The sequence below is a fragment of the Chelonia mydas genome, chromosome 23 (assembly GCF_015237465.2).
Source record: "Chelonia mydas isolate rCheMyd1 chromosome 23, rCheMyd1.pri.v2, whole genome shotgun sequence".
Classification (NCBI taxonomy): domain Eukaryota; kingdom Metazoa; phylum Chordata; order Testudines; family Cheloniidae; genus Chelonia; species Chelonia mydas.
In genome coordinates this window covers 17,574,356-17,592,883 of record NC_051263.2, presented here as the reverse complement: position 1 = coordinate 17,592,883, position 18,528 = coordinate 17,574,356, and the positions used below count along the sequence as shown (strand labels likewise).

Genomic DNA, 18,528 nt, shown 5'->3' with positions numbered 1-18,528 from the left:
ATTCACCCCTCCCCCTTGGAGCATGAGGGAGGGGTGGCTCGCCCCAAATCCACGGACAGCCCAGCAAGGCACATGCAGCCCCTGACACGTGTGTGAGAAAGTGTGACCCAGCCCGTGTGGCAGGGCAGAGGGAGGGCTGGTGTGCAAGATGGTGGGGGAGGGTACGGTGAAGGTGGACATACAAGCGATGGCAACTGCCCTCATGCAGGTCATGGTGCGAGCCAGTGCTCCAAGCGTACACACGCGAGTGACGGTGCAAGCTGGTGCCCAGCCGAGTGTGCGTGCGGGCAATGGTGCGAGCTGGTGCGCAGTGCAGGCTGCGAGCTAGTGAGCAGCTGAATGTGCCCGTGACTGATGGCACAAGCAGGGTTCAAGCAGCTGAGTACGTGGACAATGGTGCAAGCGGTCATGAGGCTGAACGTGCAGACGAGCATTGGTGCAACCCCACGCGCACCTACGTGTCCACATGAGCAACGGTGGGATATGGCGGCAATTGTGCATGCACAAGCGACAACGTACACTGATTCTCAGTGTGCAAATGTGCAAGCTAGCGCACGGCTGAGCGTACATGTGCAACAGATGGTACCTAGAGCATGCACACACTGGTGATGATGCTGGTGGGTGCACAGGTGAGCATCCACGTGAGCAACGGTGCAAGCTGGTGCACGGGTGAACGTGCACACGCGAGCAGTGGTGTGAGATGGCAGCAAGCGCGCGTGCATAAGCGACAACGTACGCTCGTTCACAGTGTGCAAATGGACAAGCCGGTGCATAGCCGAGTGGAGACGTTGCCGCGGATGGTACACAGAGCGCGCACACTAGTGATGATGCAAGGGGGTGCGTAGGCGAGCGGGGAAGCGTGAGCAACAGTGCAAGCTGGTGCACGAGCGAACACGCACAAGCGCGCAATGGTGCAAGCCGGCGTGGTGCCATTACACCAGGTTCCCTCCCTCGCCCCCCAGCACCCTCTGCCCCCCGATGGGATTCAAGGCCCCTTTCTTTCCAAGGTGGGGTCATTGCTGGGGGCCCCTCTCTCTCGGGGTGGGGGGCATTGCCGCACGGCTTCTCCTTGCTCCCGGCGTCAGATACATTCAGGCCTCTGTGTCCTCAGGGCAGCTGGGGTGGGCTCCCCTCTCTCCTGGGGGGGGGGGGGGGGGGCTAGGGGCTCCCCTCTCCTGGGGGCGGGGGATTCTCTCATCACCTCTCCAGGAAGAGCTTGAGGGCGCGGTCAATGTTCATGCGGTGCCCGACGCGGGTGACGCCCAGGTCGATGTAATCCTCCTTGGTGAGCGAGGGCAGGTGGGAGCCGTCAATCTCGTTGTCCAGGAAGCGGTCGCGGTGCTCGCCCAGCTTCAGGTACTCCAGCCAGTCGGCCACGTCGAATTTGGTCCAGAAGGGCAGGGGCTTGGCGCCGAAGGGCTTGTCCGTGGCCGGGGGCAGGAAGTGGGTGGGCGAGAGGGAGCGGCTGCCGGAGGGGAAGTCGGGGAAGGGGCAGGGGCCGGAGGGGGGGGAGCCCCGCAGGTCGTAGATGCCCCCGTAGAGGGGCACGGAGGGCAGGATGGGCAGGGAGGAGGGGCGGGGGGCCGGGCTGATTTTGTGCTCGCTGGGCAGGGTGGCGGGGCTGGGGGCGCGGCGCAGCGCCGGGCGGATGTCGAACTCCACGCTCTTCGGGGGCTTGGCGCCCGGCCCCGCTTTGGGCCAGTTGTGGAACAGGTTGCTGGGCAGCTTGGAGGGGCCCGACGCGTCCTCGGGGAGCCTGGTGAGGGGGGGAGGGAAGAGATGGTCACGGGGTGCTCCTCTCCCCCAAACCACGACCCCTCCCCCCCGCATCCCTGCAGCCAGCACCCAGCAGAGGCCAGGGCTGGACCCCCCCCACGCACGCCAGAGAGCGCACAAGCAGCCATGGGGCAAGCGGCACACGATGACGGGGGCTCGCCTGCAGAGCAGAAATTCACCACCTCTTGCACCCGCACCGGGGATCTGCCCTGGCATGGGGATCTGCCGCGCCTGCCCCCCACGCCCCACATCTGCTGGGACTCAGCCCAGGGCCCCTTCCAGCCCAGCTCTGGGAGGACAGTAGGGCTGGGAGCCAGGACCCCTGGGTTCTCTCCCCAGCTCTGGGAGGGGAGTGGGGTCTAGTGGTTAGAGCGGGGGGGGGGGGCGGGGGCGGGCTGGGAGCCAGGACTTCTGGGTTCTCTCCCCAGCTCTGGGAAGGGAGTGGGGTCTAGTGGTTAGAACGGGGGGGGGCGGGGGCGGGCTGGGAGCCAGGACTTCTGGGTTCTCTCCCCAGCTCTGGAAGGGGAGTGGGGTCTAGTAGTTGGGGCTGGGTGTCAGGACTCCTGATTTGCCAGTCTTTGCCACGTCTTCCCTCCAAGGTTACTCCTGTGGTGGGGGGGGGAGGGAGGTCGCGCCGCCAATACCCTGCCCCATGGGTGGTGCAGGTCCCCATCTCCCACAGGTGAATTCTCCCAGTGCAGACGAGCCCTCAGATACATGACATAATGGAGCAAATTAAAGACAGCAGCGGGGCACTGGTGGGTCGGGGCAGAAGGGGGCCTCTGTGGGTGCACAGCGGGCGGGGGGAACAGACTCCTTCTGGGGGGGACTCAGTGGATTCCCACAAGGGGGGGAACCAGCCTTGGAGTTGGGATGGGCTCTGGGACAGAGGGACCCCCCTCTCAAACTGGCTGCGAGCCAGGAATCACTAGGAAACCGGGCATGGGTGCGTGGCAGGATGCGGGAGGGCACTGGAGGGGGGGGGGGGGGGTCGGATGTGTGTGTGCAGGGCCTGACATACTGCCCCAGTGCCCCCCCCATCCCTGACCAGCCTCCAAGAACCCAGCCCTCTGGGTGGGCGACTGCCTGCACAGGAGGGAAGGTGACGGGATGGATGCATGCAGCGCCTGGCGCAAAAAGGGTCCCGGCCTCCCCCCACACACACACGTGCTGGGCGTGGCGCGGATGAGCGAGAAACCAAAACAAACCCAAAGCACACATGAGTGACGGGCGTGGCGGTGAGAGGCATGCACGGGGCGCCCCCGGCGGGTGCTTCTGGCTTCCTCCATCCATCCGGCCTCCTCCGGACGCTACCTTTGGCGCTGCAGGGAGCCGGGCCGGTCGGCGCCGAAGGGGCCCGCGCCGTCGGGGGGCCGGGCCCACGACACCCCGCTCATCTGCTGCAGCTTGGAGCTCAGCTCGCTGATGATGCTGGCTTTCATGGCCGAGACGGGCGAGGGCTTGGCCACCCCGGCCTCCTCCCAGGGCAGGGTGGGCGAGCGGCGCTGAGGGGCGGGCGGCTCCTGGGCCGGGGCGGGCGTGAGGGCGAAGACGCTCTCGGCGCAGGCCGCCACGGAGATGGTGGAGCTGGTGGGGGTGGCGGGGTCGCGGCGGGCGGGGAAGGGCCGGGAACGCAGCTTGCCGGGCTTCTCCGCCGGGCCCCCGAAGGCTTGGCCGTCCAGGTAGGTGACGTAACTGTCCAGCAGCTCCGCGCCCTCGCTGGACAGCCCCGACATGCTGGAGAGGGTGGAGACGGAGCTGATGGTCTCCAGGTGGTGGTCGCTGCTGCTCCGGCTGTCAATCTCCTCGATGCCCGAGTCGGTCACCGCCTCGGGGGGCTCGGGCGCCGGGATCTGGATGGAGGACACCACCGAGGAGAAGTTGACGTGGGGGGCCTCCCGGGGCTCGGGCGCCCCGCCCTGGGTCAGGGTGGCCACCTCGCTGTCGTAGGAGGTCAGGCTGGAGGTGGTGGAGTCCAGGGCGGCGGTGGGCGGGGGCGGGGCGGGCGCCGGCTCCGGGGCGGGGGGCTCCCGGCCCGCCTTGGGGGAGTCGGGCTTCTCGAAGCTGTTGGAGAACTCCAGCGGCGGGGGCAGCGGCTCGGTGAAGAGGAACTCGTCGTCCACGTCGATGGAGGGAGCCGGCGGCGGGAGGACCAGCAGGGGCAGCCCGTTCTCCTCCACCCCCCGGGCCGGCGCCGGCTCGCTCTCCTCCCGGGGCCGGCAGTTCTCCACAAAGCGCACGTGCAGCTTCTCGCCCCCGGCCCCCTCCTCCCCCCGCTTCTCCCCCGCCCACGGGGCGCCCTTGGGCTCGGAGGGGGCCCGGCGCCGGGGGCTCTCCGGGCGCGGCTCGCCTGCCGGCGCCCCCCACAGGCGCAGAATGGAGCCGCCTCCTCCGGAGGGTTCCGGCGCCACCTCCCCGAAGCGGGGCGAGGACGGGCGGGACCTTCGCTCCTCCGCCTCCGCCCGGCCTTGCTGCAGCTGCTGCGAGTGCGACTCCTGCAGTGCCCGCTCCCGGGCCACCAGCGCCAGACCCAGGGGCGAGCCCGGGTCGAGGACCTTGCCCGTCAGCGGGTGGATGAGGGGCGGGGCGTTCCCGCCGCCCGGCCGGGGCTGGAGCTGGGGCAGGAAGCTGGAGCAGACGGTGGTGAAGGCGCTGGTGGTCCCGGCGCCCCCGTAGGCCTTGGCGGGGCGCGGCTGGTAATAGGTGCCCGGAGGCAGGGGCTGGGCGTAGCTCAGCTGCAGGTAAGGCTCGGCCGAGAACATGCCCTCGTCAATGCTCTTCGAGTGCCGGAGCCGGGGCGCCGGAGCCGGCTCGGGCACCTCGTCCTCCGGCGCCTCGGTGGAGAGGAAGAGGGCGGAGCGGCGGCGGGCCTCGCTGTGCCACTCCCGGTCCCGCCGCGCCGCCCCGACCAGGGCTGCGCCGAACTGGCTAGTGAAGTCCATGCTGTTCTGGAGGGGCAGGGCGGGCACCGGGGCCGGCTCCGGCTGCCCCTCGGTCTCCACGCTGCTGCCCTGGCTGCTGCGCCCACTGCTGCTGGTGGAGGGGGCCTTGATGACGATGGTGGGGATGGCGATGGAGTTCTTCTCGGGGGCGGGCGTCGCCGGGGCGGGCGGCGTCGGGGGCGGCTGAGTCTGGGGGGCAGCCGCTTGCTGCCTCTGCTCGTCCTCCACCTTGGTCTGCTTCACCAGCGGGCCTTTCCGGCGCAGCGGCTTGGCCGGCACGTACATGGCGGCGCTGGCCGCCCGGGCCGGCAGGTTGTAGTAACGCAGCTCCGGGTGCGGGTGGTGCCCACGCCAGCCCCGGGCGGCCCCGGCCTCTGCCCCGCGCTCCAGCTCCTGGCGGTACATGGCCAGCTTCTCACGCCGGGCCGGGCCCTCGAAGGCGGGCGGCTCCTGGTGCAGCGAGGCCGGGTACAGCTTGGCCTCGGCGGCCGGGTTGAAGGTGGAGCGCACGGCAGGGGTGAGGCGGCCCGTGGCGGAGGGGGGGGCGCTGTAAGGGGGCTCGGGAGGGGAGGTGGTGGGGGGCGGGGGGATATCCTCCGAGCCGGGGACGGACAAGCTGCGGCTGAATTTCATGGCTGGGGGAGCCAGGTAGGGCTTCTCGTCCTCCGCCGAGCCTGCGGATGGACAGATGGACAGCGGTCGGCCAGGGATCCGGAGTCCCAGCTCTCAGCCCCCCTGCTCTAACCCATAGACCCCGCTCCCCTCCCAGAGCTGGAGAGAGAACCCAGGAGTCCTGGCTCCCAACCCCCCTGCTCTACAATGGACCCCACTGTCCTCCCAGAGCTGGAGAGAGAACTCAGGAGTCCTGGCTCCCAACCCCCCTGCTCTAACCCACTGGACCCCACTCTCCTCGCAGATCTGGAGAGAGAACCCAGGAGTCCTGGCTCCCAATCCCCCTGCTCTAACCCACTGGACCCCACTCTCCTCCCAGAGCTGGAGAGAGAACCCAGGAGTCCTGGCTCCCAATCCCCCTGCTCTAACCCACTGGACCCCACTCTCCTCCCAGAGCTGGAGAGAGAACCCAGGAGTCCTGGCTCCCAATCCCCCTGCTCTAACCCACTGGACCCCACTCTCCTCCCAGAGCTGGAGAGAGAACCCAGGAGTCCTGGCCCCGAGCCCCCCTGCTCTAACCCATTAGACCCCCCTCCCCTCCCCATGTAACAAACGGAACCCAGGAGTCCGGCAGTGAAAGATGCCCACTGTCCCAGCCCCGCTCCCCTCCCAGCCCGGCCCACCTCACCGATGGATTTCTGGCGCAGCATGATGCCCTGGGGGGCACCGGGTGGCAGGTACGATGGGCGCTCGTAGCCAGGCTGCCCCATCCGATGCGGCTCGAAGTTCGACTGCAGAGACATTGGAGTGGGGGGGTGTTAGCGGCAGGCAGCGAGCGAGTGAGGGCACCACCCAGGGCAGGAAAGGGTTAACGCGGCACCACGGGGCAGGGTGATGGGGTGGGGGGTTAAAAAGAGGCCAGGATGGGGGTTAGTGAGGGGGGTGATGGGCAGGAGTAGGGAGGGGGGTAGAAAACGATCCACTCCCCTCTGAGAGCCAGGGAGAGAACCCAGGAGTCCTGTCTCCCAGTCCACCCCTGCTCTAACCACTAGTCCCCACTCCCCTCACAGAGCCAGCAAGAGAACCCAGGAGTCCTGGCTCCCAGTCCACCCCTGCTCTAACCACTAGACCCCACTCCCCTCCCAGAGCCAGCGAGAGAACCCAGGAGTCCTGGCACCCAGCCCCACCCTGCTCTAACCACTAGACCCCACTCCCCTCCCAGAGCCAGCGAGAGAACCCAGCAGTCCTGGCTCCCGGCCCCCTAGCTCTAACCCACTAGATCCCCCCTCCCCTGGTGTGCCCCCTCAGTAAGGCCCGGGGGCCGTGCCCTCCTACCTCGGAGGTGAAGTAGCCCTTGGGCCCACGGGCCTTCCCCAGGGAGGGGAGCCCGCCGGAGCTGGGCCCCTCCCCCACGCTGATCGTCTGCTGAGCTGCAGCCAGGATCTCGTCCAGCTTGTCTGCGAGGGGCAGAGAGACAGAAGGTGAGGGGGGCTGGCTGAGGGGGGTGGGGGGCAGGGAGGCGCCTTGCCCTGCCCCCACCCCAGGCCCAGATCCAGGACCTGGGGGGTCTCTACACACACATTGCAGGCCAGGCAGCTTGGACTGGAGACAAGAGACCCTATGGATTGTCTGGCCCACTTCTGGCACTGCTGAGGTGGCATAGAACCCAGGAGTCCTGGCTCCCAGCCCCCCCCCCCCCCCCCGCTCTAACCACTAGACCCCACGCCCCTCCCAGAGCTGGGGAGAGAACCCAGGAGTCCTGGCTTCCAGCGCCCCCCCCGCCCCCGCTCTAACCACTAGACCCCACGCCCCTCCCAGAGCTGGGGAGAGAACCCAGGAGTCCTGACTCCCAGTCCCCCCCGCTCTAACCACTAGACCCCACTCCCCTCCCAGAGCTGGGGAGAGAATCCAGGAGTCCTGGCACCCAGCCCCCACCCCACGCTCTGATCCATCGGACCCCACTCCCCCACCCACCAGGCCCCACTCCCCCCCTTACTCAGAGCCATCTGATAGACTGTCCTCTTCTTCTCCGTGGCCAGCGCTGGCTCATAATCTGCAGGGACAGGAGGAGGAGGAGGGAGAGTGTGACGTGAGGGGGGGGGGTCACCCCAGGGCGGGGCCCTGCGTAGTGGTAGGAGCGAGACTGGGGTGGGGGGAGCAGCGGAGCAGGGAGCGTGAGTTGGGGGGGCAGGTGGGACAGGGAGGGGGGGCTGGTGCGTGGAGATTGGGGGGGTGAAGCAGGAGGAGGGGGTGCAGGGCAGCTGGGGGGGGAGCAGGCACAGGCAGGCGTGACGGGGCGGGGCCAGTGGGCGTGGGGCACTAGGAGCCCGGGGGGGCGCACAGCTGGTGTGGGGAAGCAGTGGGAGGCAGCTCATGGCGGGGGGCTGCGCCTGGCCCCAGCTCACACTCACCACTTCTCTTCTTCCAGGGGGAGACTGGGGGAGACACCGAGAGGGGACAGCGTTAGAGATGGGATGGGGAGGCCTGGGGGCCCTGCCCCCCGAGGTGCTGGTGCCCAGAGCCTGGGAAAGAACTGGGCCCCCCACCCCTGTCCCTCCCACTGGGCCTCCCCACCCCCACCCCTCAGCCGCCACAAGCTGGGGGCTCCCCCTGCCGCCCCCAATCCGCACCAGGGACTCAGACAGGGGCACCCCTGGGCAGAGGGGTGGGGGGGCACTGCCCGGGCAGGGGGGGGACATACCTTTCTCCACTGCCAGGTGCCAAGGGGGTCCCAGGTCCCAGAGGGTGGAAGAGAGAGAGTATGAGAGTCCTGCCCCAGAAACCATTCCCCACCACAGACCCCCCCCCTCCCGTCCCACCACAGACCTCTCCCCCAGCCCCTCTGGGGACCCTCCCCAGTCGCACCAGACCCCTCCCTTGCCCCCACCACAGACCCCCATCCCCGCCCCAGCAAAGACCCCTGCCCCACCCCACGAGACCCCGCCCCCACCACAGACCCCTCCCCCTTCACTCTGGGGACCCTCCCCTGCCCCCACCACAGACCCCTCCAGGGTCTATCACCCCCCTCCCCCAGCTCCAGCACAGACCCTTCCCCACATACCTCCCAATTCCCCCCCCACCCTCCCCCTTACCCATCTCCTCCAGCTCAGAGGTCATGGATTTGGAGCGCAGCGAGATGGCTGGGGGGGGCAGTCGTTTCGTCTGCTGGGGAGCCGCTGTAGGGGGGCAAAGGGGCTCCCAGGTGAGGGGACAGACAGACAGACAGTGAGATCCCCACCCCCAAGCATGGGAGCCCCCTCCCCTCCCAGAGCTGGGAGAGAACCCAGGTGTCCTGGCTCCCAGCGCCCCCGCTCTGATCACCAGACCCCCGCGCCCCTCCCAGGGCTGGGGGCGGAACCCAGCAGTCCTGCCCCCCGTGTGGAGGAGCTGGCGGGGGGCGGGGGGAGGCTGCACCTTTCTTTCTCATGGCCTCTTCCATCTCCGGGTTCCTGGTTACCATGACGACCTTCACCATCAGGTTGTTGCCCCCCTGGCGAATCATGTTCACAACCTGCCGGTGCCCGACCTTCACCACGTTCTGCCCGTTGACCTGGGGGGCAAGGGGCAGGGTCAGGGGAGCCGGTGCCCCTCACTCCCGCCCCGCAGCCCCCCGCCAGCCCGCCCCTGGGCCCCCCCCCACTCCTGACCCGCAGCCCCCCACCAGCCCGGCCCTGGGCCCCCCCCCACTCCCGCCCCGCAGCCTCTGGCCAGCCCGACCCTGGGCCCCCCCCCACTCCTGACCCGCAGCCCCTGGCCAGCCCGGCCCTGGGCCCCCCCAGCACCCCTCACTCCTGCCCCGCAGCCCCCCGCCAGCCCGGCCCTGGGCCCCCCCACTCCCGCCCCGCCAGCCCAGCCCTGGGCGCCCCCCCCCAGCGCCCCTCACTCCCGCCCCGCAGCCCCCGCCAGCCCGGCCCTGGGCCCCCCCCACTCCCGACCCGCAGCCCCTGGCCAGCCCGGCCCCGGGGCCCCCCCAGCGCCTCTCACTCCCGCCCCGCAGCCCCCCAGCAGCCTGGCCCTGGGCCCCCCCACTCCCAACCCGCAGCCCCTGGTCAGGCCGGCCCTGGGCCCCCCCCACTCCCGCCCCGCCAGCCCGGCCCTGGGCCCCCCCCCCCAGCGCCCCTCACTCCCGCCCCGCAGCCCCCCGCCAGCCCGGCCCTGGGCCCCCCCACTCCCACCCCTCACTCCCGCCCAGCAGCCCCCTGCCAGCCCAGCCCTGGGCCCCCCCCCCAGCGCCCCTCACTCCCGCCCCGCAGCCCCCCGCCAGCCCGGCCCTGGGCCCCCCCCACTCCCGACCCGCAACCCCTGGCCAGCCCGGCCCCAGGCCCCCCCCAGCGCCCCTCACTCCTGCCCCCCCCCGCCAGCCTGGCCCTGGGCCCCCCCCACTCCTGCCCCGCCAGCCCGGCCCTGCCCCCCCCCCGACCCGCAGCCCCTGGTCAGCCCGGCCCTGGGCCCCCCCCAACTCCCGACCCGCCAGCCCGGCCCTGGGCCCCCCCACTCCCGACCCGCAGCCCCTGGCCAGCCCGGCCCTGGGCCCCCCCCAGCGCCCCTCACTCCAGCCCCACAGCCCCCTGCCAGCCCGGCCCTGGGCGCCCCCCCGCTCCCGCCCCACAGCCCCCCGCCAGCCCAGCCCTGGACCCCTCCCCAGCCCCGCTGGCGCCCCTCACTCCTGCCCCGCAGCCCCCACCAGCCCGGCCCTAGGCTCCCCCCAGCCCCGCCGGTGCCCCCCCCACTCCCAACCTGCAGCCCCCCGCCAGCCCGGCCCTGGGCCCCCCCCAGCGCCCCTCACTCCCGCCCCGCAGCCCCCCACCAGCCCGGCCCTGGACCCCCCCCCCTAAGCCCCACCGGTGCCCCCCCCCACTCCCGACCCGCAGCCCCCCACCAGCCCAGCCCTGGGCCTTCCCCCCAGCCCTGCCGGCACCCCTCACTCCTGACCCACAGCCCCCTGCCAGCCCAGCCCTGAGCCCCCCCAGCCCCGCTGGCGCCCCTCACTCCCAACCCGCAGCCCCCTGCTAGCCCGGCCCTGGGCTCCCCCTAGCCCTGCCAGTGCCCCTCACTCCTGACAGGAGGGGGTGGGGAGTGACTCCCCTGTTGCTCCGAGGTGAGTAAACCCCCCCGCCCTTACCTCGATCAGGAAGTCCCCCATGCGGAGGCCGGCACGCCAGGCCACGCCCCCCTCATCCACAGACTCCAGGTACTGCAGGGCGGGGAAGGCCGGGGTGGGCGTGAACTCCTCGATGGGGGTCTGCGCTGTGGGGAGAGAGCGGGGTCAGCGGTGGGAAGGGGAGGGATGTTTGGGGAACCCCTCTCCCCTTGCCTTCCCCCAGGGCGGCTCCTCCCACTGCACCTCCCCAGGGCAGACCCCCCCCCCCCCACAGGCCCCCTCCGAGGCACTCTTCCGGGCTGCTCCAGCCATGGGGGACCCCTCTACAGCCTCCCAGCCTCTGCTCCCCCTCAGACCCTTCTCCCCCACCCCCCAGCACAGTGGCCCCCTCACCCTTGGCTCCACGCAGGACGAAACCGAAACCCTCGTTATCCTTCTTCTGGAGCAAAACCGTCTTCTCCTTAATGATGTAGTCACTGCAAGAGATGGGGGGGTACATCGGGGGGCTTGTGAGCACTCGCTGCCCCCGGCCCACACCGCAGCTCTGGACCCCACTGCACACCAGGGATACTGGCTGCAGCCTGGAGCCATGCTGCATGCAGTGCACCCGCACTGCGATCGCCCCCCTCCCCTCATGCAGTGCACCTGCCCTGTGATCACTTCCTCCCACGTGCAGTGAACGGACACTGCAATCACCCCCCCCCCCATGAGCAGTGTACTCGCCCTGCGATCACCCCTTCTCTGCGTGCAGTGAACTCACGCTGCAATCACCCCCTCTCCATGTGCAGTGCACTCGTACTACAAAGGCAGGGAGCACGGTTCCCCTGCATTTCACTGCAGGGACAGACCCCACACACCACATGCCGGGAGCTCACACTGTGCTCACAGACCCCACATGCTGCATGCAGTGCATTCACAAGACCTCCAGCTGCATGTAGCGCCCTCTCACTGCCGTCCCAGACCGGCACAGGGTGCTCACACTGCAATCAGATACCCCCTCGCTGGGTGCAGTGCACTCTAACTACAACCACAGATAACCACTGCATGCCGTGATTTCACACAGCAATCACAATCCCACCATGCTCCAGTGACAGACCCCCAACTCACAGTACAATCACAGCCCCACACATGCTGTGTGCAGGGTACTCTCACTGTGATCACAGCCCCTCTCCTTCACTGCATGCAGTGCCCTCACCCTGAGACTGTAGGGAACATGGTGTCCATGCTGCCCACTGCAGGGCCAGAAGCAGTTGTGTGCAGGGCACTCACACTGCACACGGACACCACAGGCTGCATGCAGTGTGTTCACTGTCATCACAGAACCACACTGCAATCAGACACCCACCCACCCCTGCTCACACTGGAATTACATATCCCCCTCTGTTTGCAGAAAATGCTTCCTGCGATCAGACCTCCCCACCTCACACTGCAATCACAGATGCTAGACACGTTTTGCAGTGCACATTCACTGCAATCCCAGACCCGTCCGCTGTGCGCTCTCACTGCAACCACACATCTGTGGAAGGTGCAGTGAATTCGGCTATCACAAGACCCTCCCCTCCTCACTGCTCGCAGTGTGTTCTCACTGCTTCCAGATCCCACGGCTAGCATGGCTCCCCCAGGCACTGCCAGCCCTCACTGGCATCACTCCCCTTTAACTGCCAGTAGCCTCACCCCTAGCTGTGTCCCTAGGGGACCCCCAATCTGCATTTCCCTCCTGTCCGAACAGGCCCTCAGGCAGCCACCTCCAACACTGGTTGCACATCCTGCTCACCGACCCTTGCACACTTGTGACAGACACCCCCCCCCCCGAGACTTGTGTCTTCTGGTATGTTCACACACACCCGCGTTGGGCACACACACAGGCACTCTCATCCCTCCCTAGAAGCTCACACACACTCACACACACACACACACAGCATCTTTCCACCCAAATCTGAGCACATAACTCAGTGAAGCAGCAGCTGCAGAAAGAGAGCGGCTGAAGCAGGGGAGAGAGAGCTGGGCACTCAGGATGCACACATACCAGGAGGGGGTGTGCCCACAAACACACACAAGTTACACACACCAGCATTCACACCCAGGCCCGGGGACACACACACACACACACACATCAAAGTGCACACGCAGTGGGACACACGCACACTCGGGGCTGCGCACACTCAGGCCTGTGGAAATTCACACAAAGACAGAACCACACACACAGAACTGGCCACACACACACACACAGGCTACACACACACACACGCAGGTACAGACCGACAGCTGGCTACAGACACACACGCAGGTACAGACACACAGCGGAGCTACACACACCGAGCTGGCTACGTGCGCACCCACACACACAGCCCGGGCTGCACAGAGCCCAGGCCCGCGGGCGAGTGGCTGGGTGCTGGGGGGGGGGTTGATGGTGCTGGGGCCGCGGCGGGGGGAGGCGCGCAGCCTGCGCCGAGCCTGCGCCGCGCGTCCCCCCCCCGGGTGCGCAGCGGGCGGGCAGCGCGGGGGATGAATGACTGGAGTGAATGGGGCTGGCTGTGAATGGCGGGCGGGCGGCGCGGCGCGGCGCTGCGCGGGGGGGAGGGGGCGCTACGCGGGGGGGGGCCCTACCTGTAGATGTACCAGACGCTCCGGCGCCGAGGCCCCAGCGCCGGCCAGCTGGAGGAGAGCGGGGGCTGGGTCCCCGCATCGCGCCCCGCCATCGCCGGGAGCAAAGGGGGGGGGCCCCGGCGGCGCAGGGGGGGGGGCCCGGCGGCGCGGGAGGGGGGGCCGCACAATACTCACATCATGGCCCCCACCGGCTGCGAACTGGGGCCGGAGCCGGGCGGGCAGCGCCGGGACTGGGGGGGGAGGGGGGGCTGGGGTGGGGGGGGCAGGACGCGCAAGGCAGAGACGCTGCTGCGCCGCCGCTGCGCTCCGGCTAGCCGGCTCCGTTAACCCCTTCGGCGCCGGCCAGCGGCGGCGGGGACCGACCCGGCCGCGGGGGAGGCTGCGGGGAGACGGAGGCGCAGAGCCGGGGCTGGGGTCCCCGGATATCCAGCCCCTCCCCCCCCCCCGAGAGTCAGCCGCGTCCCGGCGCCGGGCGAGGGGTCCCCGGATATCCAGCCCCTTCCCCCCCCCCCCCCCGAGAGTCAGCCGCGTCCCGGCGCCGGGCGAGGGGTCCCCGGATATCCAGCCCCCCCCCCCCCCGAGAGTCAGCCGCGTCCCGGCGCCGGGCGAGGGGTCCCCGGATATCCAGCCCCCCCCCCCCCGAGAGTCAGCCGCGTCCCGGCGCCGGGCGAGGGGTCCCCGGATATCCAGCCCCTTCCCCCCCCCGAGAGTCAGCCGCGTCCCGGCGCCGGGCGAGGGGTCCCCGGATATCCAGCCCCCCCCCCCCCACCGCACCCCCCGAGAGTCAGCCGCGTCCCGGCGCCGGGCGAGGGGTCCCCGGATATCCAGCCCCCCGCCCCCCCGAGAGTCAGCCGCGTCCCGCCGCCGGGCGAGGGGTCCCCGGATATCCAGCCCCCCCCGCACCCCCCGAGAGTCAGCCGCGTCCCGGTGCCGGGCGAGGGGTCCCCGGATATCCAGCCCCGCGTCCCGCCGCCGGGCGAGGGGGCCCCGGATATCCAGCCCCCCCGCACCCCCCGAGAGTCAGCCGCGTCCCGGCGCCGGGCGAGGGGTCCCCGGATATCCAGCCCCCCGCCCCGAGAGTCAGCCGCGTCCCGGTGCCGGGCGAGGGGTCCCCGGATATCCAACCCCCCCCCCCCCCCCCCCCGAGAGTCAGCCGCGTCCCGGTGCCGGGCGAGGGGTCCCCGGATATCCAGCCCCCGCCCCCCCCCCCGAGAGTCAGCCGCGTCCCGGTGCCGGGCGAGGGGTCCCCGGATATCCAGCCCCCCCCGCACCCCCCGAGAGTCAGCCGCGTCCCGGCGCCGGGCGAGGGGTCCCGGATACCCAGCCCCCCCCCCACCCCAGAGAGGTCGCATCTCTGCTCAGCGCTGGGGGTGGGGGGCACGCACTGGATTCAGGCGTTCACACGCACACTGGCTGTCCCCATCTGACTCCCCCCATCCCATCTCACAAGCTCACGGCGCCCCCCGCCCCCCAGTTTCTAGCCCCTGTTCTTTACTCCGGGCCGCCCCCCACTTCCCCAGAACAGAAAGTGCAGGGACCCTCCCCGAGCCCCTCCCCCAACACCCAGCCCTCCCCCCACCGCCACACGTCCCCATCCTGAGTCACAGGGGGGCGGGGGAACTACCAGAGCTCCCTGCCCCCCATCCCCCACTCCTGCCCCACATCCCGCTGTGCCCCCACATGTCCCTTCTGCATCTACCCCCATATGCACACCCTGTGCCCCTCACCCAGCCGCCCCCCCACGCCGACCTACAATCCTGCACCGCCCCCCAGCTAGCCCCCACTCACCTAAATACCCCTCTCACTCCCCCCCCCTCCACTCACCCAGACACCTCTGGCCCCATCTCGCCACCCTGCTGGGTCAAAGCATCGCCTGCGTGGTCATGGGTTCGCTCCCGGCTGCCCCCCGCGCCCTGGCCTCTCGCTGTCCCCTGGCGCCGGAGGAGGGGACCCTGGGGGCGAGGTTCCCCACAGGGTCAGGGTGGGGGGAAGAGGGGGTGTCTCAGCCTGGAGCCCAGCTGCAAAATCCTTTTCACCAAATGGTGAACACGAACCGGGTCACACGCCCCGTGGTGCGAGGAGGGGTGGCACACGCTGGTGCAAAGGGGGCGTCTGGGGCGGGGTCTCCCCAGGGGGCATCTGACCCCAAGTGACACCCCCCCTGCTTTCCAAGAGGCCCAACCCCCCCCTGCCCGCCCCGCGCCCAGTCCTAGATTCGGCAGCAGCCCGAGCGCCAGCTCAGCTCAAGGACGTTTGCCGGGATGTGGCGCAGAGACAGTGCCCGCGCCCGAAACACCCGAGCCGGGATGTGCCGAGTCCTTGGGGGGCTGGAGGGGGGGCAGAGGAGTGCAGAGCAAATCAAGGTGAATGCACAGCTCGGTGGGGGGGCAGGGCTGGCGAGCAGGGGGCTGCGGGTCAGGAGTGAGGGGCACCGGCAGGGCTGGGGGGCCTGGTGGAGGCAGCGTTTCTCACTCCCCTCTAAACACCAGGTTCGGGGGGGGTGGGAGGACGGCTCCCTGCTGGGTCCCATCTGCGCCGGCAGATGGCGAGTGGCCCTGCCAGGGAAGCGGTGGGGGGGGAGGTCCCCGATGCCCTTGGGGGACAGGGGACAGCAAGGCAGACAGCCCCCCATCCCTGCCGCCAGAGACACCCCCTAGTCATTCCCCTGACCTCTGGGCCAGGCCCCCTCCCCACTCTTCACAGCCTGTGGGGAGATCTGGGGATAGAACCCAGGAGTCCGGCGCCCCTGCTCCCCGCACAGACACCTGGCACCTGCTCTGCCCCCCAAATGCCTGGGTTCAATGGCCGGGGGGGTATCTGCGCTATGGGGTGGGGCTGCCTTCTCAGAGATGGGGGGGGGGGAAACTTGCCCCAAAATATGGAGCCCATGTTCTCCTGGTTCCCAGCCCGGTGGCCCTGCCAGGGGCGGGGTGGGGGGGGGTGTCTCTGAGATGCGGCATGGAGCGGACACCAGGCTGGGCTCCCAGCCAGCCAGAAAGGGACAGTGCCCCCCACACACCCCTGCCAGACACTCCAGTACCGACCCCTGACCTGTTGACCCCTGACCCCCAGCACTGACCCCCCCCCGAGCCCCAAACCTCCGTTCCCCCCACACCCACCTCTGACTTCCCAGCCCCCTACCCTGACCCCCAGCACCGAACTACAGTTCCAACCCCCTGCCCCCGCCCCGGACTGAGCCCCGCTCACCAGCCAGACCCCCCCAGAGCAGGGGTCCCTCCTCCTCGCTGTCCCACGGACCCAACCTGGCCTGCACTCAGGAAGAGGGCCAGGGGGCGGCGCAAGGGGGCCTGTGACCCCAGGGAGGGGGGACATCTTACCTGGGGGCATCGAAGCTGTCGTAGGATCCCACCGTGTAGTGTCGGAAGAGGCGTTTGGCCTTGTCGCTCCGGCTCTCTGCGAGGGAATGGGGAGGGGGTGAGCATGGGGGGGGGAAGACACCCCCCCGGCCTCCCCCACTTCCTGAACCCCCGCCCCCCCATCCCCTTGCATCGGCTGCCCTCTGCCTACCCCATGCACCTTCCCTCTGCCCCCCTTCCCTCCGGCCTCCCCCTACTCCTGGTATCCTCTGCCCCACCCCCGGATCCCCCCAGAGATCCCCCCAGCTGAGGGCACGTTGTTCCCCCCTGAAAATATTTCCCCCTTCAACCACCAGGTGTCAGCAGAGGCTTGGTGCTGGCCGGGGCCAGGGCCGGGGGGGGGGGGGGGGGGGGGCGGGACTGGGGAGACTGGCTGGGCAGGGGGGTGCACAGACACCATGGCCCTCCCCAAGGGACCTAGCGGGGGAGCAGCTGGGGGACAGAGGGGGGAACCAAGGAGCAGCGGGGAGGGGGAAGAAAGGTCGGAGTGGTTGGGAGCAGGAGAAGGGGAGAGTGGGGGGGGGCAGCGGCGGGGGGGGGGTTGCTGGTACCTTGCTTTCCATCCTGTGTCTTGGTCTGCACCTCCTCCACGCAGCCCGAGGGGAACCAGCCGACCCGGCCCTTCACCTGCCCCTCCCAGAACCCGCCTTCGCCCACGCTCAGCACTGCAGGGAAAGCGCGGGTCACAGCAGGGCCCCCCCAAAACCCCAGCCATTCCCCCCAATCCCCATCTGCCCCCTGTATCCCCATCCATCCCCCTGTACCCCCATACAACCCCTGTGCTCCCACATGCTCAGCACTGCAGGGAAAGTGTGGGTCAGAGCAGGGCCCCCCCAAAACCCCATCCATTCCCCCCTAACCCCCATCCACCCCCCTGTGCCCCCACACGCTCAGCACTGTGGGGAGAGCACGGGTCAGAGCAGGGCCCCCCAAAACCCCGTCCACTGCCCTGTGCCCTCATCCACTCCCCTGTACCCCCATCCGTCCCCCCCAAACCTCCATCTGCCCCCCTGGACCCCATCTGACTCCACACACTCAGCACTGCGGGAGAGTGTGGTCAGAGCAGGGCCCCCCCAAACCCCTGTCTGCCCCTGCACCCACATTTGCCCCAACAACCCCCTGCATCCCCACACACCTCCCATGGCTGGGACAGACTGTCCCCACAGCAGCCCACGTTGCTCCCCTCAGCCCCCCCAAACCCTCGCAGGTCGTGCCCCAAGAGGCACCCCCTCCCCCACGGCGCAGAGAGGGAGCCTAGAACCCACCACACGCCCCTAGACCAGCAAACACGCCCGCACCCTGACACACACCCCAGCGCCATCTCTCGGCACAGAGCTGGGGAGAGAACCCAGGAGTCCTGACCCCCGGCCGGTTCCCCCCACCCCACCCACTGGAGCCACTCCCTGCCCTGGGGACAGAACCCAGGTCCCAGTCCTGCACTCAGAGCGCGTGTCCCCTCCCCCCTCGGCAGGATAGAACCCAGGCGTCCGGGCAGCATACCCTTGATCTTCTCGCCCTTGCTGAGGGACAGCTCGCCCTCTGCCTGCGCCTGGTAGGGTTTCATGGCCATGAAGGTGCGGCCCGGCACCGCGGAGTACAGCTTCCGCTTCATTCCCCGGCTGTTCAGGGTCCCGCCCGCTGCCGAGTCCCTGGGGAAACCACTGGAGCTGCAGAGAGACAGACTGCGTGAACCCAGGAGTCTGGGCTCCTGTGATGAAGCGGGACTGTTCTTAATGTTTCCTCTGAATAGTGTGGGGGTGCCTCAGTTTCCCCTATACAGTTCTTGAGTGTCTGGGTGGTGGGGTAAGGGTATATGATCATTGCAGGGCCCTAGAGGGCAGGTGTGTGCAGGGGTCTGGACACAGAGGATGGCCGACACCCTGATTCCTTTGTTCTCCAACCCTTTAGCTCTCACCTTGCAGGGGGAAGGGCCCAGGCCATCAGTGGCCAGAAAACAGGGTGTCGGCCCTTCCCTGTGTTCAGACCCCTGCACACACCTGCCCTCTAGGGCTCTGCAATGATCATACACCCTTACCCCACCACCTAGATACTTAAGAACTGCCATGGGGAAACTGAGGCACCCCCACACTATTCAGAGGAAACATTAGAACAG

The 18,528-nt window shown here is 69.3% G+C and overlaps 1 protein-coding gene across 9 annotated transcripts; it reads right to left on the bottom strand.

Moving 5' to 3' along the window:
• SHANK1 (SH3 and multiple ankyrin repeat domains 1) lies at positions 1–18,079 on the bottom strand. 9 transcript variants are annotated; one of them, XM_037888333.2, is made up of 15 exons: positions 17,916–18,079; positions 16,967–17,080; positions 16,377–16,452; positions 10,825–10,907; positions 10,453–10,577; positions 8,745–8,880; positions 8,423–8,506; positions 8,032–8,040; positions 7,742–7,765; positions 7,327–7,383; positions 6,666–6,787; positions 6,019–6,121; positions 3,091–5,392; positions 1,176–1,756; positions 1–1,138 (listed from the first exon to the last, which is right to left on the bottom strand). In XM_037888333.2, the coding sequence occupies exons 1-14, from the start codon at positions 18,025–18,027 to the stop codon at positions 1,198–1,200; spliced, it is 3,906 nt and encodes a 1,301-aa protein (XP_037744261.1). In that variant the 5' UTR covers positions 18,028–18,079; the 3' UTR covers positions 1–1,138; positions 1,176–1,197. The 9 variants fall into 9 exon arrangements, 8 of the variants coding, with proteins under 8 accessions (XP_037744261.1, XP_037744264.1, XP_037744262.1 ...); XM_037888336.2 differs by having other exon boundaries at positions 10,453–10,572; positions 17,916–18,054; XM_037888334.2 differs by lacking the exon at positions 7,742–7,765.
• Positions 18,080–18,528: the final 449 nt, after the last annotated feature.